General features: G+C 55.9%; 6 protein-coding genes across 21 annotated transcripts in view; 1 reads left to right on the forward strand and 5 right to left on the reverse strand.

The window, feature by feature from the left end:
* Positions 1–454, reverse strand: part of HYAL2 (hyaluronidase 2) — a 10925-nt gene extending 10471 nt beyond the window's left edge. For all 3 annotated transcript variants that reach the window (XM_040445433.1, XM_040445431.1, XM_040445434.1), the window contains exon 1: positions 338–454. The gene's annotated coding sequence lies outside the window, so the exon portion shown is untranslated. The remainder of the gene's footprint in view (positions 1–337) is intronic.
* A 2153-nt stretch (positions 455–2607) lies between these two features.
* TUSC2 (tumor suppressor 2, mitochondrial calcium regulator) lies at positions 2608–5481 on the reverse strand. Its single transcript, XM_040445486.1, has 3 exons — positions 5215–5481; positions 4009–4129; positions 2608–3878 (listed from the first exon to the last, which is right to left on the reverse strand). The coding sequence occupies exons 1-3, from the start codon at positions 5358–5360 to the stop codon at positions 3813–3815; spliced, it is 333 nt and encodes a 110-aa protein (XP_040301420.1). The 5' UTR covers positions 5361–5481; the 3' UTR covers positions 2608–3812.
* Positions 5482–6365: 884 nt separating this feature from the next.
* Positions 6366–15580, reverse strand: RASSF1 (Ras association domain family member 1). 4 transcript variants are annotated; one of them, XM_040445477.1, is made up of 6 exons: positions 15055–15580; positions 12900–13006; positions 8700–8804; positions 8196–8493; positions 7968–8077; positions 6366–7321 (listed from the first exon to the last, which is right to left on the reverse strand). In XM_040445477.1, exons 1-6 carry the CDS (start codon positions 15557–15559, stop codon positions 7175–7177), a joined length of 1272 nt encoding a protein of 423 aa, XP_040301411.1. In that variant the 5' UTR covers positions 15560–15580; the 3' UTR covers positions 6366–7174. The 4 variants fall into 4 exon arrangements, with proteins under 4 accessions (XP_040301411.1, XP_040301410.1, XP_040301413.1 ...); XM_040445476.1 differs by having other exon boundaries at positions 7962–8077; positions 15055–15342; XM_040445479.1 differs by lacking the exon at positions 15055–15580 and adding an exon at positions 13422–14261 and having other exon boundaries at positions 7962–8077.
* On the forward strand, positions 12321–27186 carry CYB561D2 (cytochrome b561 family member D2). 4 transcript variants are annotated; one of them, XM_040445484.1, is made up of 4 exons: positions 12321–12402; positions 25027–25178; positions 25644–25681; positions 26363–27186. In XM_040445484.1, the coding sequence occupies exons 2-4, from the start codon at positions 25052–25054 to the stop codon at positions 26864–26866; spliced, it is 669 nt and encodes a 222-aa protein (XP_040301418.1). In that variant the 5' UTR covers positions 12321–12402; positions 25027–25051; the 3' UTR covers positions 26867–27186. The 4 variants fall into 4 exon arrangements, with proteins under 4 accessions (XP_040301418.1, XP_040301415.1, XP_040301416.1 ...); XM_040445481.1 differs by lacking the exon at positions 12321–12402 and adding an exon at positions 24380–24479; XM_040445482.1 differs by lacking the exon at positions 12321–12402 and adding an exon at positions 24504–24641.
* ZMYND10 (zinc finger MYND-type containing 10) lies at positions 15624–19931 on the reverse strand. 7 transcript variants are annotated; one of them, XM_040445470.1, is made up of 12 exons: positions 19634–19926; positions 19248–19356; positions 18211–18327; positions 18036–18089; positions 17778–17915; positions 17589–17701; positions 17396–17496; positions 16894–17066; positions 16543–16668; positions 16339–16460; positions 16093–16218; positions 15624–15951 (listed from the first exon to the last, which is right to left on the reverse strand). In XM_040445470.1, exons 1-12 carry the CDS (start codon positions 19723–19725, stop codon positions 15942–15944), a joined length of 1281 nt encoding a protein of 426 aa, XP_040301404.1. In that variant the 5' UTR covers positions 19726–19926; the 3' UTR covers positions 15624–15941. The 7 variants fall into 7 exon arrangements, with proteins under 7 accessions (XP_040301404.1, XP_040301402.1, XP_040301408.1 ...); XM_040445468.1 differs by having other exon boundaries at positions 15624–16004; positions 19634–19925; XM_040445469.1 differs by having other exon boundaries at positions 15627–16004; positions 17589–17677; positions 19634–19924.
* NPRL2 (NPR2 like, GATOR1 complex subunit) lies at positions 21008–24354 on the reverse strand. 2 transcript variants are annotated; one of them, XM_040445466.1, is made up of 11 exons: positions 24247–24354; positions 23613–23704; positions 23343–23511; positions 23095–23203; positions 22486–22622; positions 22292–22389; positions 22134–22170; positions 21922–22015; positions 21729–21846; positions 21313–21455; positions 21008–21226 (listed from the first exon to the last, which is right to left on the reverse strand). In XM_040445466.1, the coding sequence occupies exons 1-11, from the start codon at positions 24322–24324 to the stop codon at positions 21159–21161; spliced, it is 1143 nt and encodes a 380-aa protein (XP_040301400.1). In that variant the 5' UTR covers positions 24325–24354; the 3' UTR covers positions 21008–21158. The 2 variants fall into 2 exon arrangements, with proteins under 2 accessions (XP_040301400.1, XP_040301401.1); XM_040445467.1 differs by lacking the exon at positions 23613–23704.
* Positions 27187–27483: the final 297 nt, after the last annotated feature.

Here is a 27483-nt window from a genome sequence, read left to right on the forward strand (position 1 = left end):
CCTTTATTTAAACTCCTAGGAGTCTGCTACTCTTGCGGAAATAGCCGACCCGACTGCGGAGAAAAGCCGGTCTGGCTAGGGGGCTCCCCCGGGCCTCCACCGGTATCCTGAGCCCTTTCATCCCGCAAGCCCGTCCCTCTGGGGAGCAGGCTTGGAGCTGGACCTGGGCGAGACCTCCCTGCCTTTTCCTAGATCCTCTCTTCTGTGCTGGACTCAGGTCCTCAAAGGGCCCGGGTCTGCACCACCAGCCCATTCCGAGCGCTGGGGAGGAGAGGGAGGGAGCGCTCCTGTGAGCGGGTCTATGGGGGTGCAGACCAGTCGCCTGCACTGGGCTCACCTGTGTGGGAGCCCGTGGGCCCAGTAGGTCGGCGGCCTCCCTCCTTCCCCCGGTGAGCCTCTCCAGCTAAGCTACTCGCACCAGCTGCTGCCCGCTGGGCAACCCGCCGGCGACTTGATAAACTCCATCCCCTCCCACCCGCTCCCGCCTCCCACCCCAGCCCTTTTTCCTCACTTCCTGCTGCCCCTCTGAGAGGAAAGGGCCAGGAACGGGGGGTGGGGGGGGGTGGGAAGGGACCGTTTGACCCTGTTTCCCTCCCACGACAAAGACCCGCTGGCTGGCTGCCCTCCTCCCCTTCCCCCCTTCCTCCTCCCCCGAGTATGCCCTGGCCCTGTGAACTGCACTAGGTGACAGGAAGGCAGTGGGACCTGGCTCAGGTGACAGCCTCTGCCCTGCCGGCAGCTTCCTAACCCTGAAAGCTCTTCTCCCCAACCTTCTCTTGGGGTTGAGGCCCATCCTCAAATCCAGTAGCCTATGGATGGAGGGGCCCCAGTGGAGGTCCTTTGGGGAGTCAAACTATTTGGGAGATGCTTGGCTGATGGTCCCCCAAAGCAGGTGGTGAAGAAGGGAACCAGTCATAAGGGGGCTTGGGGGAGCTTCCAGGAGCTGAGTCAATTTTTTTCCGCTGAAGAGCAGAAGCATCCCAAGTGTGACAGAGTGGACAATGTGCTGATGTGTGTGATTGTGCAGGGTGGGGGAAGGGACAGGGACTGGGAAGGGTCTACAGAGTGCTCTCCTGATGGAGGGCATTCCTGGATGGACTTCACTGAGACACTGCAGAGTAGGGAACTCTTATACCTGGAGTGAGAAAAGAGCTGTGTTTCCATGGGAAAGGGGGTACTCATTACAGGGCTGTAGCCCCAGGGAGGGCTGCAGCAAGGTCCCAGCAGACCTGGTTCAGAGGTGGACAAGTTTGCATACCCTCAAATCACCCTGAGCCTACCCCCACTCACCCTACTGGCCCACCTCTCCAGTGCCCGGGCCTCTCTTCTAACAGAAGGCTGTGTAAGCCTGGGCAACTGGGGGAATTGGGTACACACCCTGGAGTCTGCCGGAGGACCAAGGAGTCCATGACAGGGCAGGGGAGGGTGTGTCCCTGTACCATTGTGCTGGCTCCACAAGGGACACAAGCCTTGGAAGCTGCAATGGTGGGGGCCCCTGGGGAAACAAAGGCCAAACCAGACTGTCCCAGGGCAGGGACACTTCCTCAGGCAGCCAGCAGGAAGGAAGTGAGCACAGCCCAGTGGAAGGGAGTGGGGAAGCACTGCCCTGACCCCCATTGTTTCTAGCATTGGGGTCAGCTGGGGAAGGCCCAACACAGGGAGTTCCCCCACACTAGGACAGTGGTGATGGGTGATGGGATGCCATCTGGCATGGCAGAACCCTGGCCCTGGGGGCAGTAAGGGGGACAAAGTCTGACGTCTTATCAGGAAAGTGGGAAGGTGCCCAAAGAAGGACTACAAAGTCCAGGCTGCACAGGATGATCCTGCTCCAGACAACTTTAAGCCTCCAAAAGACTGGCAGGCCAACTCCCCAGACCCAGAAGCCTGTGTCCCTGATCTCCCTCCTCCCTAGCTGGAAGTTGGGCTGACGGCCAAGGGCTAAACCTAGCGGAGAACCACTTCTCAGGGCCTGAGAAGTGCGGGCCGAATGTCCACAGGGGGCAGCTGCAGGTGAGAACACAGGGTCAGCAGGGAACAGAGAAAGTACTATAGGTGGCAGAGTTCTGCGTGCTGGAACAGAAACCCCAAGCCCACTCTCCTGGTGGTATCCACAACTAGTCCTGGGAGGAAGCAGGTAGGTTTGGGCTACAGAGCCTGGTGGTAGGCCAAGGGCATGGTGGCACCCATCTGATTGCTGTCCACCTAGGATGGGTGGACCTAAGATGACTCATGCTATGACCTCATGTGGGGTCAGCTCACACTCCTGGGGGCAGGACAGCTGTTCCAGAACTACTTGGGGTCACGCTCTCACCTCAGGTCAAGCAGGTAGGGCCAATCCCTAGTGAAGCACCCCAAAGCCTTCCAATTCCAGAGGTCCCTACCTATTAAACACAATAGGTGAAAATATCCCTCCATTCTGAGGGGGTCTGCAGTGAGGTCTGTGTGAATACACTGCCACCTGCTGGTTACAGCTGGGATGACCACGGGCTGGGCTCAGGCTTACCTTGAGCCTTGATGATAAAGATGGGTCACCAGAGTGGCCCAGGCCTACCCACAGAACCCAGATGGTGGTCTAGACACTGGATGTCACAGCGGATACCACTCGTATGCAGGGTCTACAAATAATTTTATTGAAACTAAACAAATAACACAACAGTCTTCTTCTTAGATTAGGGGCCACCCTTCCCAAGCCATTTCCCACACTCTTAAAAGCACAGAGCTTGCACAGTAAGGAATTAAAAAAAAATCATTTCGATGTAGAAATCAGACTCTGCCCCAACATCATGGACTAAACTATTTACAAACTTTCACATTTTAAGTATTCCTTTATGGTTGATCTCTCCTTTCTGTCCTTACCCAGGGGCTCTAATACCTTCCCTTGACTGATCCTGAGGGATGGGTATACTTAGGGAAAGGGGTGATGGGCTCCTTATAGCTATTGGCACCAGCCCTAGGGTGCTGTCCCTCACCAATGGGTGGCGGATGGTCACCCAATGGCAGGGGTTTGTGTGGGGCTGGTTCAAAGGCATGGAAGATTAGACAAAGTAGATGGGTTGGTACAACTCCCCATAGGCACAGGCATCCATAGCCCTTCCTGATCCCATCTTAGGCCCTCTCAACTGGGATGTGTGTGGGGGCAACAAGTAGTTGCAGTGGGGAGGGATCAGCCCAGCCCTGGGTGGAGGGAGTATCCTCCTATACCAGTCCCATCTCCTATTAACAGCTGGCAAACTGTCCATCCGTCTGGGAGTGGGAACAGATGAGCAGGTAGACAGGAAGAATCAGGCTTGCACTGCCCCCAGCCTCTGTCCAACACAGGAGGAATCGAGGTAGCAAACGGCTGAAATGCTCCAACAAGGGGGTAAGGGAAATGAGGGAAGGGAAGTTCCCGCTTGCGTACAGCTCCTGCAGCCCAGGGGCTGGAAGAAGGCAGACCTTGCTTGTAAAGTGCTGTAACCCTTAGCAGGGCTGGGCCCTAGGCAAGCTTGGAAGAAAGCAGGCCAGGCAAGGGTGCAAGAACCAGGCATTCCTGACCAGCATATGCCCTGCCATGCTCCTTGTAGGGATTGCTGGGGAAGGTGGGCTGGTAACTCTGCCATTAGCCCTCACCAGCCGCCAGCCACCTCTTGTCCACATACAAACCAACACCCGACCAACACTGCAGGACTGCCCCGCTCACAGCTGAAGGTTCCAGGCCAATGCAGTTTATTCAGGGTTGTGGCCCCAGCTTAGGTTCCTTAATGGAAGCCACACCTTGAGCCTGGGGGTTTCTTGCTGGGGTAGGGAGTGTTTATGCCTGCCACTCCCCAGGCTCACACCTCATAGAGGATCACAGGAAAATCCACGTGGATGCGGGGAGGATCCAGCTTCACGATGCCCTGCCACGGAAACAGAGGCTAGTGAGGGCCAGCTCCTCCCTCAAGAGCTCCCACCATGACAGCAGACCCCATCTGGGTCTACCTCCACACACTCAGCATAGGCTCAATGACCACTGCCCCAGCCTCTCACCTGAGGAATCAGGTTCTTATGGACCCGCCTCAGCTTGGCCCGCTTCTGCCCATTCTTAGTGACGATTGTCTCCTCGTAGAACTCGTGAGCCAGATCCCCATCCTCATCATAGAACATGGAGCTGTGTAGAGAGAGAGAGGGTACAGGCTGGGCTGGAGCCCCACACCCAGTCATGGCAAATGACCAGACTACAAGGAAGCGTGCCCGCCTCCAAATGGGGAGGAACAACCTTGATGGGAGGAAGAGAGGATAATATGCCTGAAGGGTACGGGGTCTACTAGAAGCGAATGGGGTGGTAGCCAGTGCTACTCTGTCAGGCCTCAGGAAGAGACATCATATCAGAGCACATTGTCAAGGCAGCTAAGGCCAGTTCTCATCACTGGTTTGTTCAGCAAAAGTGGCCATTCCAACATCAGGCCCTTGCTTTCACCCAAGGTGGGCAAAGCATGATGGCCTGGGCATGTGTCTCACTCCAGAAGATACTACTGGCCCTGGGTCAACCTGAGATGGCAGATACCTGAGCTAGGTGGGAACCTAAAGGGAAAAAGTTTGAATCCTCCCCACCCACCCCCAAGTGGCTGGTCTAGCCAAACTACCACTGTTCGGTCTCCCTAGTATCTACAGCCAAATCTCCAGCATCACCTAAGTACCATTTCCCCGGACCCACCAGGGCCAGGCCAATCTAGCGCTCCTGTTTGGACCCATGGAAAAAGAGAAGGAAGGTCAGTGCTCTAGATCTGAAGAACATACCTGAGTGAGGGTCTTTTTCCCAGGCTCCATTCTCAACACTAGGACCCAGTCCTACTTTCCTAGCTACTACCTACCCTCAGAGGTCCAATGCCACCACGGTAGGTAACGGAAACAGCCAAATCAGAGGATTAGTCTTCCCTCAGAACTGGGGGAGAGGGAGCCTAGGAGCCTTCAACTTGCAGGCTGGGCTGGAAGGGATGAAAAGAAACCCTCAAGTCTCAGGGAGACCCTATCTCAAGTTAACAGTACAGAGGGCCTACCCACGGACAAGCCTCTTCCCCTAGGGAGACCTTCAGAGCAGCCAGGTCGCCAGGAGCCGATTGCCCTGCTTTTCCCATCCCTTGCTCCCACGGGGGTCCAAAACATGGGACTTCTCCTGGTTCCGGCTGGAGCTCCCTGTGACTCGGGGCGCCCCGCCGCCCGCCTGTCTCCCCGGGGCGGAACCCGCGCCCTTACCCGCGGCGCGTGAATACGAAGGGGGGCACGACTCGGCCTCGCGGCCGCACCAAAGCTTGCTCAGCGACTGCTGACTCCGGGCCGCCGCCCCCCGCCCCCGAGGCGAAGGGCCACAGGCCCCGAGCTTTGGAGCCACTGGCGCCCATGTCAGGGCCGCCGGCGCATGGCGAGCCCCGCGGCCGCTTCGCTCTCACAGGGCCGTCGGAGGCACCATACCCTGCCTCAGCCTTCTCCCGCAGGTGCTTCCGCCGCCGCCTTCCGCAGGCTCCGCTGTCTCCACGGAAACCTCACTTCCGCTTCCGCACGCTGCCTTCTCTGATTGGCTGCTTCTCTCGTCGGTCCGCGGGGCGGGACCAATAGCCGCTCTCGGAAGCTAGGCATCCCAGTAGGCACCGCGAGACGTCAGGTCCCAGCAGGCCACGCTCTCTCCAGCAGGGACAGCTCCCACCCAGTAATGTGGAGGCTGGGTCCTCCTGGTTTTTGCTTGTATGGCGGCTCCGACGTTCCCGACCCCAGAGTTCAGGTCCAGCGGGCCTGCCCAACCACCGGCTTCCCCGCAACCAGCGCTTTAGGAGTGTCCCAGGCCAGGCCGCGCATTGCCCATCTGGTCTCATTTTATTCCCACACCATTTCTGTTATCACCGTCGCATTTGTAGAAGAAACCATACCTAAAGAAAATTAAATAATTGGCCACATGTATGGCTACGTTCAGGTCTGAAGAACTTCTAATTTAGTGTTCTTTCCAAACCCACTAGAAGGCATGCTCCACGAAGGCAAGAATTAACAGCTGGACCTTCCGTACCGTGAGCAGTGTTTGGTCTACAGCAGTAGCTCAGTAAATACTTAGTGAAAACGCCCCCAGCAGCTTTGTGTGTGTGTGTGTGTGTGTGTGTGTGTGTGTGTGTGTGTGTGTGTGTGTGTGTGTTGGGAGGCATGTGGATTCCCTAAATTCTAGCTTATATTGTTGCCCCTACCACAACCTGAGCCCCAGGGTGTTGAGTGATGACAGTAAATATTCATACCCCATACCCTTCACAAATTGGTTACATGGTGACTTTGAGAAGGTGCTCTGTGAGCCTGTCCATCACCCTTGGAAGCCACTGGCGTGAGGAGCAACTGCAGTTGAGGGCCCATAATAAAGAGTTCAAAAGCAGAATTCTTCAATCTTTATTCAGCCACTTCTCTCAGGCCCCAGGCCCTGATGATGACTGTTACCCCCACCCCCTTCCCCACAGGAGGCATGCAGCTGAGGCCACAAAATATTACATACATTCGCACACATCATCAAAAATAACTGAGGGAAGGACCCTCGCTCTGACTGGCAAACAAGGCACGGACCTGGACCAGTGCCCACACTCACACAGACCCTGGCCTAGGGACATCCTCCTTGGAGGAGGCACTGAGGCACTGTTGCTGCACCATGAGCCAGCATTTCCTGACCCCAGTGTGTGTGAGGAGACAGAGGCCACTGCAGAGGAAAACTTAGGCTCTTTCCCGATGCCTGTCTTACCTCGAACACCTGCCCTTGGCTCCAATAGGGCTGTCCTGACACCCCATCCAAGACCCAAAACATACGACTTTTCCCCATAGATGAAGGCCCTCATCCCTGAAAACATGACCTATTCTGTTTGTAGGGTCTCCAAGATTCTAGTATCTGAGACACGAATTAAGGAGACTTCTGTCTGCTCTATCCCTGCTGCAAGCCTGGAGCAGCTTCCCAGGGCAACCCTGGCCCACCATGGCCCACTACACAAAAGGCAGAAGAATGCAGAGCCATGTTCTGCTATACCTGTGGGTGGACACAGGGGGCCAGCTCCTTTGCTGTTCTCTGGGCTCATTCCCCCAGTAAGAGAGGGCCTCCATGCACACTCATTCTTCAGGCCACACGGGCCCTGTCACACTCACACGGCACGCCCTCGGCACTGCCTACTCTCCTCCTTTCACCCAGGGGTACAAGAGGTCACCCCAGGGGGCAGGCGTGCAGGGCCTCCTGGATCTTCTGACGGCAATAGGAGTACTTTTGCAGGATTTGGCGGAGGTGTTCCTCTTCCTCCCGCTGCAGGATGCGCAAGAAGTTGTGTAGCTCAGGCATGCTAAAGGCATCCCACTGCAGGTGGAGAGGGGGACACAGGATGCAGCAGGCATGGCCAAATCAGCAGGCCCTCCCCAGAGAAGAGCACCAATCACATCACAGAGCTAGGATGGGGCTTTCTAATGTTAGGTTCTTGCCTGAATGGTCTGTGTTAGGGTTCTTGACAATAGTCTGTATAGAAGATGGGCCCCACAAAGCAGGGCAGTCAAAGACACCTCGAAGACAGGCAACCAAATTAGATGTTCCCCCATTCCCACACTCTGACTCTAATACTACTCCACAGACTCAATATTTTGGAGCCAGAAAGCTTCCAGGTAAAAAGTCCTAATGCCTGAACAGGGAGCCTCCATGACATCCTGGGCCCATCTGTGTGGCTTTGATCTCACTTGGGATCACCATACTGCCATGGATTCCTCCATCTCCTGAGGACTTTCCACAACAGAGAAGAGCAGACCACCAAGACAATTCTTCCTGGCCTCTTGGGAGAGGCCTGTGAGTGGCCTGGAAGTCTTCAGTTTAGCTACAAGGCTCACATACTCCTGGAGAGGCTTTGTAGGGCTTTTTCTCCAGCCCTATTCCTCCTTCCAGGTTGCTGCTGCAACCTACTAGCCCTACCCAGTGACAACCAAGAAACTAAAGAGGGCTGTGTACTCACATTTACCTCCCCAGAATCATTCTCTTTGAGGACAAAGCTTAGGGCCTTCTCGCTGGGCCCTGCAAGGAGCCGTAGCCGCAGGGGTTGCTCATCATCTGATAGCTTCCGGAGGTACACTGAGGGCCAGGCAGGGAGAAAAGAGTATTTGATTAAGTCAGGCCCAGCCCACTCACACCCTCACACATGATGCAAGAATATATACTCTCATACAGCAGGGTGGAGTGGGAAGCCCACCTTGGCCATGGCGTTCAGCCCGCTCAAAGAGTGCAAACTTGCGGGGGTCATCCACCACTAAGAACTTGCGCAGTAGGGCCTCAATGACCTCGCGTGCCCGTGTGCGTGACAACACATGCAGGTGCTTGACGGCATCTTTGGGCAAGTAGAAGGAGGTGCGGCGCCTCACAGCTGTGCCCCGTCCTGGGCCCCGCTGGGCAGCCTGCAAGGAGGGTGGCTTCTTGCTGGAGGGCACCGAGACAGGGCGCACCAGCTTCAGTTGAACCTTGATGAAGCCTGTGTAGGAGCCATCCTTGTTCTGAAGAGGAGAAATCAAACCATGGCTAGGTTCCAGGTGAGATGGAACAGATATGGACACCACCAGTCCACTTGGGGCTAGGCTGGGTGAGAATAAATCACTGCTTAAGCCCAGCCAAGGATACCTTAGCTGTGACCTTTTGGGAATCAGGCACATAGTCGGGTTCCTGCCTCTCCCCACATACCTTCCCCTGGCTATCAACTCACCAGGCTCATGAAGAGGTTGCTGTTGATCTGGCTATTGTACTCCTTGATCTTCTGCTCAGTCTCAGCCTGAGAAAGGTCAGGTGTCTCCCACTCCACAGGCTCGTCCTGAAAGATGGGCCAGGGTGGACATAGGGCCCTAAAAGAACCCATCCCACTGCAATGCATGTCACAGACACGGAGGAGAATCCAGGTTGGCTGCTTTGAAAAACAGCCTCTGGGGCAGCCTTTGAAAACTGACTACAAAGCTTGAGTCCTGACGAGAAGAACCCATCACTGCTCCTGGTTTTGCACGCTATGGATGGACACAGCAAAGGCAGTCATGTGGCTTCTTTATGCCGCCTACATGGGGCCTCTTCAGCACTGAGTGAGGCCCTGAGGATACTTTAAAACCAAGACAACTGAAGATAAAAGGCCAGGGGCCAGGAAAAGATGTGGGATTCTTGTTGACAGTAAAACCACCTTTCAACTGCACAGCCTGATTCCAGCACCCTAGTTAGGTGGGGTCCTGGAGAAAGGAGACCACTTTGCCCTGGCAAAGGGCCATGACCACAGGGCAAGAGGTATGGGGACTGGCACATACCAGGAGCCCAGCCAGCTGTGAGTACAAGGGTAAGGGCAACTTCTACAATGTCAACACCCCCTGATGGAGGACTTGGGGCCAGCCCTGCAGGTCTCACACACAGTGAGGAAACCTCAGTGTGATTTGATCTTGACCCAACACAGTGATTTGATCTTGACCCAAACTGCACAAAAGGCAGCTTCAGGCCAGGCTCCAATCTGCCTCCTGGTAAAGCCACAAGTGCCAAGCAGGTAGGTTTCTGCACCTCCTTCCTCCTATCTGGAAGTTTAGCCCAAAGATTTTTAGCTCTACCACTCAGCCCTTCCCCCACTCCTCCAGGGGCTGGATTCTTGTCAGAAGGGTGGAGTATGGACCAGGGCAGCCAGAGCTCTGAATTAATTTTTTTCTACCAAACTCCCTGGTTCCATTGCATCAGCCTTACTTCCTGTTGACGTCAGGTCTTGGTTGGAATGGAAGTGTCACAGACACAGCTGAGATCACTGCTGACCAATGCTTTCTCCCAGGGGAGTTTTTACAGCTGGTCTCCTGTAGAATAACCTTGTACCCAGCTCTAAGCTCAGGAGAGGCAGGCTTCTCCCTGACTGCTGCCTTGGAGCCCCTAAGCTTAAACCATCTGATGGGGACAAATAGGGTGGACAGATGAGAGGGTAGGGTGCTCTTCACCTAGAACAGTTTTATAGCACTATGCTCTTTACCTAAAACCTACCAGTAAGTATGTGGCACTGAGGACTGAGGCTGGGGTCTCACAGGAAAAAGGTATAGGGGGAGGGGTGGGAACTGAAGCCTATTTGCTCCCCCAAGTTTCAAAAAATCTCCTGGATGGAGGAAAGCACTACGAAGGGAAAACTGTAGCAGAAATCTTACTGGAGACAAGGAGAAACCCTCTAAGACTGGTAAAGAACAAATGGTGTGGGCTTTGGGAAAAGGAGATCTGGGGGACAAAATGAAGGCTAGAGCCCGGGAATAAAGGGTGGATGTGTTTGTTCAGGCCCAAAGAGAGGGCTTGGGACAGGAAGGAGTGACCCAATAGAAAGGAGTATCTGGATGGGAGGGTGCGAAGGGCAGGAGGAAAGCTGAGCAGACTCCAGTACCAGGGCAAGAAGGAAGAGAATTCTGGGGGGGCACAGAGATGGCACCAACTTATTTCCCTTGCTTGTGACAGTTCCGAGCTCCAGCCTGAGGGTAAGAACACTTGCTCCTTCCTCTTCCCTTCCCGGTTTAGCCAGGAGCCCTGGAATGGGGTGCAGTGACCTATGTTCTAGCCCCTTCTCCTCTCCAAGTGAACCTCCCTTAATATCTCTACTCATAAAACAAGAGACCTGGACTGGATGCACTGCACTGTCCTACCAGGATTCTAGAGGAAGAAAAGTTTCTTTTTCCACTTCCAAAGCTTCTCACTGGAGGATTCTTTTTTTTTTTTTTTTTTTGAGAGAGAGAGAGAGAGAGAGAGAGAGAGAGAGAGTAGGGGACAGGGGCAGAGGGAGAGGAGAGAGAATCTTAAACAGGCTTCATGCTCAACATGGAGCCCCACGTGGAGCTTGATCCCACAACCCTGGGATCATGATCACAACCTAAGCTGAAATCAAGAGCCCAACGCTCAACCAACTGAGCCACCCAGGGGCCCCCGTTGGAGGATTCTAACAGCCATCCCAGAGGTGTGCACAACAGGACCATGGAATTTCCCGTCTCCTGCACTACAGTGACCCATCCTCCACTCTGCCTCCATAGTGACTGATGGTTTTTATTTTACATATAATTTGGGACTCCCCAGCCTCCTTTTCAATTGGTGTCTTGTGGTTTTCTCACTATTTCACAATGAAAAATGCCTCAAGCCTGAGTGACAGACAGGATCCACACTCAAACCTTGCACCCAAGCTCTGGGCTGAACTTTTGAGTAAAATTTAATCTAAAGAGTATACAATTTTCATCTAAAAAATCACCCACAAGTCTCTTTTTGTGGCTCATGTAAGGAATTCTGCCCCATTGTTGCTAGGTATTCTGGGCTTTACGGTCCCCATCTCTCTTTCCTGACACTCTGTCCAGGGTGCTCCCCTGAGGTGTACTCGCTCCAGAATAGTTATCTGAGTTTGGGAGTCACACTTATGGCACACAGCACAGAGGTTTCTGACAATGGGAACACCTTGGAGGCCTGGAGAGGAACAGCAGCTCCAGCACATCTTACAGTCCTGGATTAATAACCCCTATCTCTCTTAACTCCTCCTCTGGGCCTTTTACAATCTAGCCTGCCCCACCTCGTGTGGATAAAATGCTCCCGTTTGCTTATAGTCCAGTCCAGAACTAGGCTTCTTTCCCATCCATTCCCAAATGCCTTTCTTCCAGATCCACACCAATTTTAGTATATGTGCTGCTGAAATGAGCACTCCAGCCAGGTCCACTCCAGAATTCTCCGCGTTCCAGCAGCTGGTGACAGGACAGACTGGTAAGAGGTGGGGACTCAGTTGGCTCCGTCCAGGATTGCAAATGGAGAGGCCCGAAACTTCCTTTGCCTCTCTTCCCTAAACACACTTCCCAGTTCCAGGCGAGGACACCTCCCCTTCCACTTCCTCCCATCCCCGCCCCCATCTCCCAGAGAGGAGGTAGGGGCGTCCCAACGCTGCAATCGAGGTTCTAGTCCGGACTGCGCAGTCGGCTTTAGTCATAGGTGGATAATGCCCTCCCCGAGTCTGCCCCAAGCCATGTAGCTGCTTCCCCTGGTTCAACCGGTCTGTGACAGAGACAGGGCCTCGGCACCCGGCATCAAGGCGCTGAGAGCCCCGCACAAAGTTCCGAGGGCTGGCCCCGGGCGCTCTGGAATCCCCGCCCAAAAACTCGAGCCGGCAATTTAGCGAGGAGGGGCAGGGTCCCAGCGATCATCACCAGCCCGCCGCCCGCAACCCCGGCCCCCACCTGGTCCCGACGCGGCCTGCGTGCCAGCGAGGTACGCGCCGTGAAGTACTGCTCAAGCTCCGAGTCCGAGTCCTCCTGGCTGCAGTAGCCACTGCTTGTCGTGCTGCTCCAGGTCATCTCGAAAGAAGGCGTCCCCGCATCCGCCTCGCCCATCGCCGCGCCCGCCAGCCAGCTCCCTGAACCCAGTGCGCTGGTAGCCTCCAACCACCGCCCCAGGTGCGTGTGCGTGTGCGCGTGCGCCGGGATATGGGTTCGCGCCGCGACCGTTAACACTGAAACGTAGACGGCTAGGATCTGGCTCTTGCCTCATTGGGGGAGGAACATCGAAGGGCGGGGTCATACACGCCACGCCTCCAGGAATGACCTCATAGCCCAGGCAGCTCAGCTCAACTCCGCCTCGCAGACCCCACCTCTCTTGGGAAACAAGTCGGCGCCTGTGCGCATGTGCACCAGCGTGGCCTCAAGACCGGATGCGGATACGCGAAGGTGCGGAAATTGAGTGGGCGCGGAGACAGGGCGATTCCCGGCAGTTCGCTCGGAGTCAGCTTCCCCGGAACCCCTTCGAGCCCGCGCGCAGAATTAGCACTCTCTACCGCGGGGACACCCGCTGTTAGACCATTCATTGAGCGGTCCTAGGCAACTCCTGTAATTTGGCCCGCTGGTCTTCACGCCTTTCCCGTGAAGCCCCGCCTTTCCCCCAGCCCCGCGCTCACCACGTTGGTGTCCTGCTCCAGCGCAGGTTCCCAGCCCAGGTCCCGGGGCCCGCAGCAGTCCAGGCTGATGAGCGCGCGGCAACGGTAGTGGCAGGTGAACTTGCAATCTGCAGAGAGGTCTGGCTGTGAGGCGGCGGAGCCCCAGCTCCAGTTCAGAGAAACTTTCCGAGGGACGGAAGAGAAACCCCGGGATGAAAGCCGTTGCCCGCCAGGCTCTACATGACCGGCCTTATCTTAGGTCCCTTTGTCCCCCGCTGCTATATAGATTCCAGTATTGGTCCCCGGGTGTCTGGAAACTGGTGAGAAGGCCTCAGGCGGTTACGGATCCAGGCCTGTTAAACAGTTTTATCTCTAGCACCTAGGGTAGAACTTCCCCCTTCCGCATTGTCAACACCCTACCTCCGCCCATTTACTTGATGGGAAAAAAAACCCAAAATCTCTTAACTCTTGTTCCCCTGTCACCTGTCTCTACACCCCTCACACCAAAACTAACATTAGTCTGCATACACTCTAATTCCTCACCTTCACTCTCTCCTGTATCCATTCCAGTGAGGCTTGCCCCTCCCTCCAGGAAACGGCCCTGGTTAGGGTCCTCAGCAACCTGTGCACAGTCGAATGCCAGGTCCCTTCTCCATCCTCACCTCCTCAGCATCATTTGATGCTTGATCCCCTTGGGCTTCCCACTACTCAGGTTTTCCTCCCATTTTTCTGCAGCTCCTGCTCAGCTCCTTTGGTTCTGTCTCAACTCCCAGATCTAATGGGCAGCGTGTCTGAGATTCAGTTCAGTACTGATCACTGTCCTGCTCTGCATACACTCACCTACCCCAGATCCAAGGCTCCCACTGCTGACCTCCCTCCTCAGATCAAACCCGGTGTCAACCCAACATGGCCAAAACAACTCTTCTTCCACTTCCCTCTCTCCCCTCACCAGAGCTCCTCAACTCAGCAAAAATTGCTACTCTCCCAGTTTGAGGTAAACAAAAATCCCACTTCCCCTTGATCCCTCCCTTGTCTTTGCTTCTGACACACACCCAAAATTGTCCTGGATTTTATCTTTGTGACCACTTCATTTCTCCTTGGGAACATTGCAATATCTCAGCCCTTGCTCACACTTGGTATTCTGTCACAACTCTGGTGTTCAGGACAGACTCTTGAACTGAGAGAGTCTCCGTGCCTACAAAGGCTTGGGACACCTTCTCTAAGTCCCTAAATGGTCCAGAGCAGTGATTCTCAACCCAGGCTGCCAACTGGAATGATCTGTTTTGTTTTGTTTTTAAATTGCTGATACACTCCCCGTGATGGATTCCACAGGTCTGAGGTCCAGGCACAGGGGCTTGGAGGGCTGTAAAATCCCAACCGATTCTAGCTGGTGTATAGCCAGTGGGGCAGCAACCTCTGCTTGCTGGTGATTCCTGGGAGGGCAGAAGGACCGCTGGTGTGTGGTTGTGTTTCATGTTTTAGCACCTGGTTGACTGGGCTGCAATAGGTATTGCTCAAAATTCCTGCTTGCAGAGGGCCCACCCAAGGTACTTTTTCCCTGTCCCCATCCCATAGGTAGGTAAATTCCCCTCATTCCAGAGATTTTCGAGGGGGGCCTAGTGAGTGAATCTTTGGGAAAGCGCAGGCCTAGGAACATGGACTTAGAGAATGGTCAGCACAAACCCTTTCTCAAGAAGAACCAAGTCACTTTACAGAAAAAGAGTTTGAGGGTGTCCGGGTTGCTCAGTCGGTTGAGCTTCCGACTTTGGCTCTGGTCATGATCTCACAGTTTGTGAGTTCCAGCCCAGCGACTGGGTCTCTGCTGTTAGCGCAGAGCCTGCTTCGGAACTCTGTCCCTCCCTCTCTCTGCACCTCCCCCGCTCGCGCTCTCTCTCAAAAATATATTAAAACATTTTTAAAAATTAGATAAGCTTGAGATCGGCACCGTTATTCATAGGCAGCCGCCTCTGCCCAACTGTGCCCCTAATGCAGATGGAATAAGATAAGGATATAACCATCTACCTGCCTGCACTCTTACACGACCGGGCAAAGGTAACGGACCTTGCTCGCCGGAACCAACCCTTCCGACCCCCTCCTTTGCGACTTGATACGCAGCGACGGCGCTGCCCATTGGCCGCCCTTTTCGCTCCTGCCAGCGCGCGGGGCTGCTACTCACGCGCGCACTGCAGGCCCTTGCGCACGACGCCCAAGATGAAGTCGCCGCAGAGGTCGCACCACGTGTGTGTGGCAGGCCCCGCGGGCTGGAAGTGGTGGCCGCGGCCCGCGACCAGCTGCCGTGCCGGATTACGCGCGGTGCCCGGCGCGATGCGCAGCGCGTTGGCACGCTCCAGCCGGGTGCGGCCGGGGCCCGCGCGCCGCGCGGGTTCCAGTTCCCTCAGTTCAATGAGCTCAGGTTTCGTGGACATGGCCGGGTCGCGCCCGGACTCCCGCCGGCTGTCGGCGCGAGCGAGCGCGGGGCGGGCGGGGCCGCGGGGCGGACCCCGATTCGGCGCCGCCCCCGGGATCCCGGCAGGGCGGCGGGAGAGAACCGGGGAGAGCGGTGCAAAGGAAACCTGGGTGCTCCGGCCGTGTCGGCCCACAGGCGGAATGGGGCGGCGAGGGCGCGGGGTTGGGCACGCTCTCGCAGAGTCCCCGCCCTCCTTCTCCTTTTCTCCACGCATCCTGGGAGCAGCCTCCCTCCTGCTGACGACGACGACGACCACCGCAAAAGGCCACTCAGAGACAGACTGTTTCTAGAGGCCAGCTTTACTGTGCTAGACCAACAGGGTCCCCACATCCGGCCCTTGCCTTTGCCCCCGCCCAGGCCTCCTGCTTGCTGAGGCAGCGCCCTCAGCCTACCCGCTGGGTAGGGCAGGAAGTGGGGAGCGCTTTACTGGGGGAGATGGGGCGGCAGCTGTACCCTTCCCCCGCTGTGCTCACCACCTGGGAAGCTGGGGCTCTGGCAGACGCTAGGCTGAGATCCTGAGGTCCAGGGCACATTCTGAGTGGGTTGTACCGCATGGGTGGGTGGCCCTCAGCGGCTGTAGCCTTCACTTGGCTCTGTCACCTTGGGCTGCCAAGACACAAGCCTTTCCATGCTTCTCCCAGTGCTTGACTTGGCACTCCCTGCAGGCAGGTGGGCCGGTGAGCATGCAGTGCTTGTGGGGGGTATGGAAGTGTGGCTTAGGAGTCCAAGGTCCTATAATACCCTCACCTGCAGCAATACCATTCATTCTGGCATCGCGAGCAGCGTTTGGAGGCTTCTGCACTGCAGTAGGCACAGCGGGGCCGCTCTGGAGCTATTGCCTCTAGCACGTCCAGCCTGTAGGTCTCAGCCCATCTAGGAAAGAGGTCAGGAAAGCCTGGTTGGGCCTGGCCAGTGGGGGCACAAGAGCACCGCTGCCTGTGTCCATGCCTTCTTCGTGTCTCCCACCCCTTCTGCCCACTCAGCAGGCCACACCTTCGTGCCTGCAGCTGCAGGTCTTGCTCTGAGGGGCTGAATACATGCCGCAGCTGGTACTTGGCAATAGCCTGCCACTTGCCTCTGTTCTCTCTCTCTAGCCGCTCCCAGATTTCTGGGATCTGAGGGAGAGAAGTGGAAAGTGTCAGGGAGGAGCTGGCAAAGTGGACAGTGGTCCTGAGCAACTAACTTGCTAGTCCCTACCTGTTCCAACACCAGGTCCTTCTTAGGGGGCTGGGTTTCAGTCAGGGCCAGGTGGGCCAGGAAGCCCTGCAGGCCTGCCAGGTTGGGAAGCTGGTCGACCAGTGTGTCTGTGAGGAAGGCCTGAAGCTGCAAGGGAATCCGGGGGAGGCCAGTGTGAAGTGGTGCTGACCAGAGAGGGCCTAGGCTGTGCTGGGTTGAGGTGCGTGTGGGGACCTTGTGCCACTAGCTGCTTCATCACCTGAGGTCCAAGGTCTGGAAAGAGGACTGGGGCTGATGTAGGTGGACAGTGATAAACAGCAGGGGTGGGATGGGGTGGAATGGGGTGGTACCAATGCAGGAGGAGCTCCCCACCTTGAGTAGCTGTCCCTTGGCAAAGCTGGTGAAGCAGTAGCGGGCCCGGGCTTCGTGGCTCAGTAGCAGGTTGTACAGGGCAATCCACACCTGCCCATCCAACTTGCTCAGCTTTTGCTGCTCTGAGGGGGCCACTGTCTGCCAACGGCCACCCTCAAATTGCTGCAGCTTGCCTGGGGAGAAGAACCAGTGCACTGGGAGCAGGTGTTGCACACTCTGAGTCAGACAGCTGCATGGGCTGGGGTGCTGCCCAAGTGCACGACTTGCCCAGGAGGGGGTGCTGCTTGCTCCAGAGCAGGGGAGTCCTTGGTAGTAGACAAACAGGCCTTGCCTGCTGCGGAGCCCAGGTCAAAGCCCATCTTGGGTGAGGCATCCTGGTATCCTCTATGGGCTAATGGGCAGAGTTTGTCTGCCTGTGTGTGCAATCTGCCCATACCCATAAATCCTGGAGGATGTTCTGGAAGCAGTGAGCTGGGGCTTAGGCAGTTCAGGGAGGGTTTACCTCCTTCCCGCCGGCTCCACGGATTGTGCTCCAGCAGTTCAACCAGGAGGCAGGGCAAGTTGTGGGTACTGAGCATGCGGTTCAAGGTGCTCAAGGAAAGGCTAGGGGTGGTGGTGGAGAGAAGTGAACAGAAGCTAAAGGCCCAGGCTCTCAGCCTTCCACTGAAGGTCCCAGGCCTGGCAGAGCTGCCCACCTGTCCACACAGTCTGTAATGTAGCGCAGCACTGAGAGGGCCTTCGATGCGATCTCAAACTCCATCAGCTCTGCCTGCTTCTGCAGCTCCTGGGGGGCGACATGGTGCTCAAGCTGAGCCACCCCCTGCTGCCCAGGCCTCAAAAGAGCCTGATATAGCCATTGACACCCCCAGGGAACCTCAGCCTACCTGCATGGGGGTGCTGGACTGGCACTCCTCCTCTTCAGGAGGGCCACCACGGCTACTCTGGGCCACCAGTAGAGTCAGTTTTCGGTGGCAGTAGTCTATCAAGTCCAAGACAGCGTCCTCTGCTGACTCACACACCTCCTGAGAGGCAGGCAGATGGGAAACATTCTGTCTCTGATGCTCTTTCCACATAGACACAACCTCCCTCCCTGTCAGGCCCTTGCTGGGAGCAGTAGCCAGTGGGCAGGGCTGATGCCTCACCTTGTGGAAGAATACTGTCTCCAGAAGGTTGATGATGGAGGCCTCATGGTGCACCTGTCAGAGAAAGAGGACAGAGCCTGGGGATACTGAAGGAAGGATGCTATTACCATCTCTCTTCTCTAGTCCAGGGCCCTCTACAGGCATGGGCAGGATATGACCCAGGAACCCAGCTCACCACCATGTATATGGGAAAAGTGTTCTGGGGCTTGAAGTCCTCCAGTCTGCACAGCACAGGGAACACCTTCTGCTTCCACATTTCCACTGCAATCAGCTCCTCAACTAGCGTCGGGATCTTTGAGGGGGAGGGGAAGGACGGATGAAGTAGGCCTACCTTGGCCTGTTAATGCTCCCATCCCTGGCTCAGCCCAGCCCAACTCTCCTCAAACTCTTCTGGGCTCCTAGATTCTCCTCGGAGGCACCTTCCCAACCTCTCTCCGGCACCTTAGACCTTCATTTCTAGCTGCCCTCAAAATCTCTCTGGGGACATCCTCCATGCTTCTTGTTATTGGCTCTTGCTTTGTCCCTAGGCTGCCTTGCTCCACCCTGCACCTACACCCTTGTCCCCTCTACCTCTATCCAGACCTTCCTTCAGGCTGGCTCTCCTGCTCATGCCCTCTCTCTTCTTGTCTCTGTCCTCTGTCCTTCCAAAGTTCTGGTGTGTCTTGACCTCACTCTTACTCTGGGCCCTGCAGTTTCCTAGTCTTCTACCCTCACCCTCATGGGGGGGGGGGTCCACCTTTTCTTCACAGAGGAAGCTTTTTGTCAAGTGATATCTCAGGTCACTTATTCCAGCCACCTCCTGGCTCATGTTCCAGCCAGGTTGATCCCTGATTTCCAACTCCTCTCTCAAGTTAGGAAGGGTGCCTCCTTCCATGCCAAAGCCCCACCCCCTTTTCAGTGAGGGCCCCCTCTGGCCTGACAGACTATTCAAGGATGTCTTTAGAACTTAGGCCCTCCCCCCACAGCCTAGGCTGTTGTATGATCCATGACTATCTTCCAAATCAACCCACACCTCACACTTGGCCTGGTGTGCCAGGGTCTTATCCAAAGGGGTGCAAAGTCAAATGTGCAACACACTCCTCTCTTTTCCCTTGGGGAAGACAAGTGTACCAGCCAGAGGGAAGCGCAGGCACCCAGGGTACTCTTGAGCAGTAGAGTGGTGGTGTGGAAGGTGGTAGGAAGGCAGGAACCCTGTTTGTGGCCCCAGCATACCTTCCCATGGGTGACCAGCAGCTCCTGGATGGGCTCGCCCTGGCTGGCTGTAGCATCAAGGATGGCCTGCATGTTCAGCTTCTCCAAGTTCTCATGCTGCTGGTTCCATCTGTCCCAGAGAGCAGGGGTGTATGTGCATTTGGGTGCACATATGTGCATTAGGAGTGGAGTGAGGGCCGGGTCCTATTGAAGCCTAACCTGATCCCAAGGGGCCAGAGAGGGCTCAGGACCATACATCCCTTAACTTGAGCTTTGTCTTCTCACCTGGAGGCTCTTCCACACCGGGTGCCCCCCCCCCCCCCCCCCCCCCCAGTGTCAGGCCTGTAGTCCCCCATTCAAGGATTCTGACCCCAAAACTCCTCCTGACCCTGATCCAGCTGCCTCACCCTTCGGATCCGATCTCGCGCAGCGGGAAGCTGCGCAACCCCAGCACCAGTACGGCAGCCTCCCCCGGCAGTAGCAGCTCCAGGTCGCCCATGTTGTGGCCGGGGACCGAGAGCGGGAAGGCAGGATTCAGCTGACCCTGGGCAGCAGCCGACGCTGAAGTGAGGGTGCTGAAACTCTTCAGGACGACCGAGACTCGCAGGGTCGACGTCTTGGATACAGCCGTTGCGGAGTGGTTGGGGCGCGTGGGTCCGCGCCGCCATGGAAACGGTTAGTCCAGCGCCTGCGCGCGCTGCGCAGGCTCCGGCCCCGCCCCCGCCCCCCTCGCTTTTCCGGCTGCAGTTAGCCCTCTTTGGACTCCCAGAACTTTCTCCTTCACCGCCTGCGGCTCACGGGTCTGCCCTGAGTACCGGACTCGGGTGGCCTAGGCTTCCTCCTAGGACATCAAATCGACCCGCACGGGGATGGGGTCACCTCGCCCCCACCAGCTCTTCCTGCAGCAGCTCTACCTCGGCTGTACCGCTTCTGCGTGGTTTCCTGCCTCCAGTATGTCTCCTGCCCGACTCCACCTGTTGGCTCTATCCCCTAAAGTACTGCCCAGTGCCCACGTCTCTCCATTCTAGCCTAGCAGGCTGCCAGCACATGTCATGAAGTAACTGCTGTAGTCTTTTTCTAGGTGACTCTGTGGATGCTTCTAGTCCTCGAAATAATGCCCAAAGCAGCTTATCAGCAATTCTGCAGTATTAAGGTCTTGCCCCTTCCTTACCTCAGTACTTCATCTGTTGTCCCTCTCCCCATTGCTTCCCATGTTTCAGCCCCAGTGGGCCTCTCTTGGGTTCCTTACACATTTTTTTTTAAAATGTTTATTTATTTTTGAGGGGGGGAGAAGCAGAGAGAGAGGGATACAGAGGATCTGAAGTAGGCTCCTGCTGACAGCAGAAAGCGTGATGCAGGGCTCCAACCCACCAACCGTGAGATCATGACCTGAACTGAAGTTGAAAGCTTAACCGGCTGAGCCACCACCACCTGAGCCACCCAGATGCCCCAGGTTCCTCATACATCCTAAAGTTGCTTTTACTTTGCACCTGTTCCCTCTGCCTGGAATACTCTTCCTCCTTCAGGCCTCAGTTCAAGTCACCTCAGCGAGGCCTTCCTTGCCCATTTAATCCAGGACAGCCCCAGCTCCCACCCCAAGTCATTCTTCATCACAGCTTCCTGATTGTTTCTTTCTGGCTGTTATTTCAGTTTATAATTACCCAGCACATTTACTTGTCCATAGCCAGTCTTGCCCACCAGATGGCGCACCAGGGTGCCAGGACCTCAGCTATTTCACTGCCAGTTCTCCAATGGCTGGTTTAGAGGCGGTACTCAATAAAGACAGGTTGAAACGGGTGATTTTATTCACAGAAGTGAGGGTCAACCTTGAGACAATATGGACTAGTCTACTGGTCTAGCCCTCATGTACCAGGCAAGGCTTAGCAGGACAGAGTAGCCACAGCCATGTGCCTAGACCAGGCCACCCCAGTCTCACTTCCAGCAGATGATGATGTTGGGGTCATTTTCCAGCCGTTCATCAAGCTCGTGGTAGCTCATGCCTATTTGGGACAGTGCAGGTGAGGTGAGTAACCATGACTTGACCACCCTGCCCTGCCCCAACCTTAGCTGAGCTGCCTGCCCCCACCTGTTTTGCAACAGATTTCATCGTAGCTGTGGCAGCCTGTGTAAAGCCGGGCAGGATGGCTCCGCTCCTCCCGAGACACCCGCACAGGATACTTCTGTAGTCGTCGGATGAGGTTCTTCATAAGCCCGAACTGGATAAGCTTCCTGGGGTGGGGTTGAGGGAGAGGGGGATGATGCCCTGGCCAGGACTTGCTCCAGCCAGGCCAACTCTTTCCTGCAGTCTCCCTTCCCATTTCGTCTCAGTGACCAGACTGGCCTCCAAACACATCATCTCCAGAAAGCCTGCCTGGACTAGCAGTGCCACATGATTCTGCTCACTGGGAATCTCCTGATTCCTCTCTAACCCGGGGCTCCAGAGAGATATAGAGTATCTGCCTTCAGGCAAACCCCTCATGCCCCTGGGAATCCCCTTCTGACCGTTCATCAACGCGCTGCAGCTGCTGGGGGTGGCGGCCAATGAGGTCTCTCACAGTAGTGCCAGGGCTCAGACTGCAGTACAGCTGGAACACATCCCGGAGACTGGCCCTCTTGTGCCCTGTGGGCACCAGGGGTCAGATCTGCTTGTAGCTCTGCCCTCCCCAAGATGGCCTCCCCGAGAGCCCGCCACTACCTTGCTTGGTCACATAGGATAAACATGCTTCCTGCAGGGACTTGTCATCTACCAGGTCCTGGACCTTGGGTGTCGGGCAGTACACATTGGAATACTGGAAGGTAGCAGGAGGCACAGGGGGCTCAGTGAGGGGCTTGGAACTCTGACACAGCCCCAGTCTGGCCAAGCCACATGATCCACTCTCTGCTTAACCAGACCCCAGACTCACCTACCTGGAGGATGGACACCAGTGTCACAACGCCATAATACCTGGGGGAGATAGTTGTGCTCAGCTTCTGAGGGCCATGCCTTCCCAGCCCCCACACTCAGGGTCCCAGGGCTCTTTCCTGGCTAGCAACCCTGTCCTGAGTGTGACTGTTGCTGCACTTACAGCAAGTTCTGGATGGCAATGCGCACCAGGTTTAACTCCACATCTGCCTCTGCTGAGATCTTCTGGACATGGCGGAAGCCGTCAATGTAGGGCAGGATCTGGGCAGGGCAGGGCAGGGCAGGGTCAGCAGGGATGGGGTGAGGCCAGGGCTGTGGCCAGCTCTACGTGATGATACCCAGGTTGGGCTAGCACACCTGTTGTGTGGTGAGGTCCCACTGTGAGTTGAAGAAATCCTCCTTGTCTTTGGTAAAGACAGGCACATCATACTCCTGGGCCACAGGAGGGTCAGGTCGCTGCTCAATCACCTTCAAGTGGATGGTGTTGGACTCATCTGCAGGGGACCCACCCATATCTTCAGTGTCATCTCCTTTAAGAGGCCCTCAATTACCCTCCGGTCCTCCCAGAAGCCCTTGATGGAGATGGGTAGCTCTGGGTAGGGCCAGTCTCCCCCTTCCCCTCTACTTTAAACTCTATGCCTAATGTGGAGCCTGAACTTACGACCCTCAGATCAAGACTCACATGCTCTACTGACTGAGGCAGGCAGGCGCCCCAAATCTTCCCCTTTCATGGAAGAAGAGGTAGGTCCAGAGAGGGAAAGGAATATGCCCAAGGAACATGAAGCATGGCCTCCAAATCCTAAATCCTAACATGCACTGGACCTTGGACATCATCAAGCCAGCTCATGGCTATTTATTGGCCACCAATTTGTTCATTAGTCTTGTCCATGGCTGGGCTTGCCTTCCCCTGCTATGTTCCTATTCTTCCTCTACCCCTTTGCTGTCCTTGCAAAGGCTGGGCCATACCGATGGGCAGAGTGCACCGGCCTGAGGCATTTAGCTCCTCCAGCAAGATGGTCATGATGGGCACCAACTTCTGCTTGCTCTCCTCTGTTGACACGAAGCTGCTCTCTAGCTGAATGGAGCATGGACAACATGGTGGGCACACCCTGGGACCCCTGGCCAGCATCCTGCCCTGGCAGATTCCTAGGTCTGGAGGGCTTTGGAAACATTTGTCTGCCTGCCCATCCACTCAAGCCCATTGTGTTGCAGACCTCCAGTGTGGTCAGGTAGCCAGCCAGCTTTTTGACGATGGGCTCAAGGGCACAGGTCTTAGCCTGAGCATCACACACGAAGCCTAGGTTGAAGAGCAGGGCATTGCGGCTGTACTTCTTGTGCTCGATGCATACAGGGCAGCCGATCAGTTTCTTCTCCATGGCTGTGCTGGATGGGGGGAACAGGTGGGAACAGAGTCAGGTTCTTTCTGCTCCCAAACTTGTCCTCTCCTCCTGGGACATCCCCCGCCTTCCCCACTAGGGCCTCACACAGTGATAAGCTTGTTCTGCAGCTCTGGCTTGGTGATGATGTACACTTGGACTGTGTCAAACAGCTCCCGGGAGATGAAGTCTTCAGGGACCTGGGAGGCGGAGTGGCAAGAGGCCCCTTGGTGGACCTTGGGACTAGGCATAATACCTTGGGGGACCCCCAAGGACTAAGCCCTCCTGTCCAGCGTTTCACCTCTCTCCCATCCACCCAGGCCTACTACTCCTTTGTGTTTCCAAACACACTCCAGGTTCTCACCTGCCTCCCGTCTTTTGCATATGCTGTTTCCCCTACCTGGCACACACTCGCCTCCATCTAAATTCCTAAGCATCCAGGGATACTGTAGGACCGCGCATCCCTACCTCTCTTGGGAACTGATACCTCCTCTGGGTCCCCACAGCCCGATTTCTCACAGTCACTGTCTATGGGATGTTTGTTTGCTCCCCAACACTGGGAGCCTGGGACCTGGGTCTGAGTATTCTCTCGGTTAATGATTCTCCATGAATGAAGGAGTGGTGTGACTGCGTGCAGCACGGGGCACGGGAATCCTCTGCTTCCAGGCAGCCTGCTTGAGCTCGCGAGAGCGTCCCTCTCCCGGTCCCCCTCTGCCCCCAGCCCCGCGAGCCCGGATGGCACCTGATAGGTGATCTTGGGTCCCAGCGTGGGGTGGAACTCGCTGAAGAATATGCATTCGATACGGCAGCCGCTGCCCATGGCGCCAGCAGAGCCCAGGTCTGTAGTCTCTGACGGCTGGACCCCCTGCGAACACCCGTCGGAAACAGCCCGAAGGCCTGGATGGTGGATCAAGCGCGCTTGCGCACTCACACCCGTCACGCTGTCTGCCCAACGGCGCCTGCGCAGCATCAGAGGTGTGGCGCGGGGGTGGGGAAGCTTGTCCCAGGAAGTCCCGGGTAGGTAGACGTCGCACCCGGAAGTAAAGCGGCTCCGCGACGGAGCTGCAGTGCGCGCGACAGGGGCCTGAGTATCCCGCTTTCTTGGGAAGAAACCACCAAGTCGGGTCAGTGCTGCAGGTGAGGCAGGCGAGTCCCTAGCATGTAGGGTCAGCATGCCAGCGGCACGTGGGGAGACTGTGCGCGAAGGGATTCAGGCTGTAAAGTCGGGAGCAGATGGGAACTACAATACCCGTAGCGCTTCACGCGCTTCCTGCTGGCGCTCCCGTCCGGCGATGGCGTGGTGCACGCTGGGATTTGTAGTCTATTACTCGGCCTTGCGCATCCTACCTGGAAGGTGGGCCAGTGATCAGTGCCAGTTCAGATACTGGGTACACGCTGACAGGCTGCCAGCCCTCGCCTACTTCTTGGAAGAGAGTGGCATTCCTGCCCTGCAACCCTTGCTCCAGTGTGAGGAGTGGACAGCAGGCACTTGAGACCCTTGCTCATTCTACTATGCTTTCAGGCTCCAGCCACTGGCCCGGTTGACCATGGCCCTTTCTGTGGAGACCGAGTCGCACATCTACCGAGCTCTGCGCACTGCCTCTGGGGCTGCTGCCCACCTTGTGGCCCTGGGCTTTACGATCTTTGTGGCTGTGCTTGCCAGGCCTGGCTCCAGTAAGTAGAATTCATAGTTGACTTCTGGGAAGGAAAGTGCCCCTTCTCCTGGGGAGCAGGAGCAATAGGAAGCCTTGGGCCTGACTCCTGGGAAAGGCTTGGTTGGCTGGGGGACATCGTATGCTGGAGGAATAAGTGGGGAGGAAGTGAGTGTGGGGGCTCTGTCAGTTTGGCCAGAGTACCTGGCTCTTCTTTCCTTGTCTTGGTGCTCCACTTGGCTGCCTTGTGTGAAGTGCTAGGAGAAGGAGGGAGGCCTGCCAGAGGAGTGGCAAAGCATGGCCTCTGCTCCACGGAGGGACCAGGGAGCAAGGATAGGTGTGGGATCAGCTTGTTGCAGTAACAGGGGCCTTAGTATTTTGGCAGCACTTCCTTGGGCAATGCGCTGCCCATTTTCCTCAGACTGTAGGGATCGGTGTGGCTGGGTTCTTCTTGCCTCAGCCTCACAAAGCCTCCTCTTCATTCCAGGTCTGTTCTCCTGGCACCCCATGCTTATGTCTCTGGCTGTAAGTAGTGGCCCTGGCCAGCTCTTAGGGGCGGGAGGGAGCATAGTTCCGGGTGGTAGCCCGGGTAGCCTCTGAATCCTTATGGATGCTTAATATCTCTTTGGAGCGGTGGAATGTGGAACTGGAGGAGTCGCATGCTCCAACACCTGCCTGTAGTATATAAACCAGACTTGAACCAGAATGTTCAAAACCCAGGGCAAATTTGCCTAAGCACAAAATGAGGCTTTATCCACCTCCAGGCAAGAAGCCTGGAAAATGATTTTTGAGTGTACCTGTGTCTCTTTTTACCTTAATTTATGGTGATGCATCTAATTTTCCCTGAAATAGTGCACTTGGCCAGCTCTTGCCAAGTAACTGTATCCGGCCCTGTGTTAGGGAAACAAAGCTTGTGAATCATTTATAACTGCCACATCTCAAACCTTGTGTTTGCTGGGTAATGTAGCAGACATGACATTTCAAAATAGCACCTAGGAAGAAATGTGAAGAGGTATATACCTCTTGCCAGTTACTAAGGGCAGATGTCCTGTCCCTGATAGAGCTCCCCACTCTTGCCCCTCCAAATGGATACTCTTGTCATTGGGTAGAGAATGGAGAGGGGGAATCTGCCCACAGTGACTGGCAGCTTAGAAAGTTATCTGAAGCTTTTTTTCCTGACTTAGTTTCCCATCCCTGTTTCCCCAGTTCTCTTTCCTGATGACCGAGGCACTGCTGGTGTTCTCTCCTGAGAGTTCGCTGCTGCGCTCCCTCTCACGGAAGGGCCGAGCACGCTGCCACTGGGTACTGCAGCTGCTGGCTCTGCTGTGTGCACTGCTGGGCCTAGGTCTTGTCATCCTCCATAAGGAACAGCTTGGCAAAGCCCACCTGGCCACGTGGCATGGGCGGGCAGGGCTGATAGCTGTGCTGTGGGCCGGGTTGCAGTGCTCAGGTGGGGTGGGGCTGCTCTACCCTAAACTGCTGCCCCACTGGCCCCTGGCTAAGCTCAAGCTATACCATGCCACTTCTGGGCTAGTGGGCTACCTTCTGGGTAGTGCCAGCCTCTTGTTGGGCATGTGCTCCCTCTGGTTCACCGCCACAGTCACTGGTGGGGTCTGGTACCTTGCTGTGCTATGCCCCGTCATTACCAGTTTGGTCATCATGAGTCAGGTGAGCAACGCCTACCTGTACCGCAAAAGGATCCAGCCATGAGCTCTTCCCAGCCTAGAAGCCTGGATTTGCCCCTCAGTGTAGTAGTGGGGGCTGGGGCCTCCTGGATTTTCTCAGCTAAGTCATGAGGACATCTCAGGCACTGGGAAAGTCTAAAGTAGGAGTCTTGTGTGTGACATTTTTTGCTTGCTCCTCATGGTGGAGCATGCTTCTATACTGTCCCAGAGGAGCTTATGGATGATGTCTGGATGAAGCTGGGGTTACAAACCTACTTCCCCAGCAACTCAACTCATACTTGTACTGGTATGTCTGGAAATTACAGGAGAGAAAAAAGCAAAATAAAGAAGAATGACTGAAAAGACCGGATGGGAGGAATAGCTTAGAACTGGGGATAGTTCTCACTAATGCTGTCAGAGTGAAGAAACAGGCAGCTAGGCAAGATGGGGACCCCTGTCCCTGGCTGCTCACTGAGGGGCTGAAGCTCTCCCAGCACATGAGCTCTGAGATCTGGCTGCTGAGCCTCCTGTGCCCTCCTGTGCCCTCCTGTGCCACCCAGGGCCCTAGATGGGTGGCCCTAGATGGTACAGCTATGTGTCCTTTCACTCTCCCACCTGCATACTGTGCTGGCATCGCCAAACTGGTGGTTAGATGTGGACAGT

This window comes from Herpailurus yagouaroundi, unplaced genomic scaffold, assembly GCF_014898765.1.
Source record: "Herpailurus yagouaroundi ecotype Mexico unplaced genomic scaffold, PumYag 193, whole genome shotgun sequence".
Classification (NCBI taxonomy): Eukaryota; Metazoa; Chordata; class Mammalia; order Carnivora; family Felidae; genus Herpailurus; species Herpailurus yagouaroundi.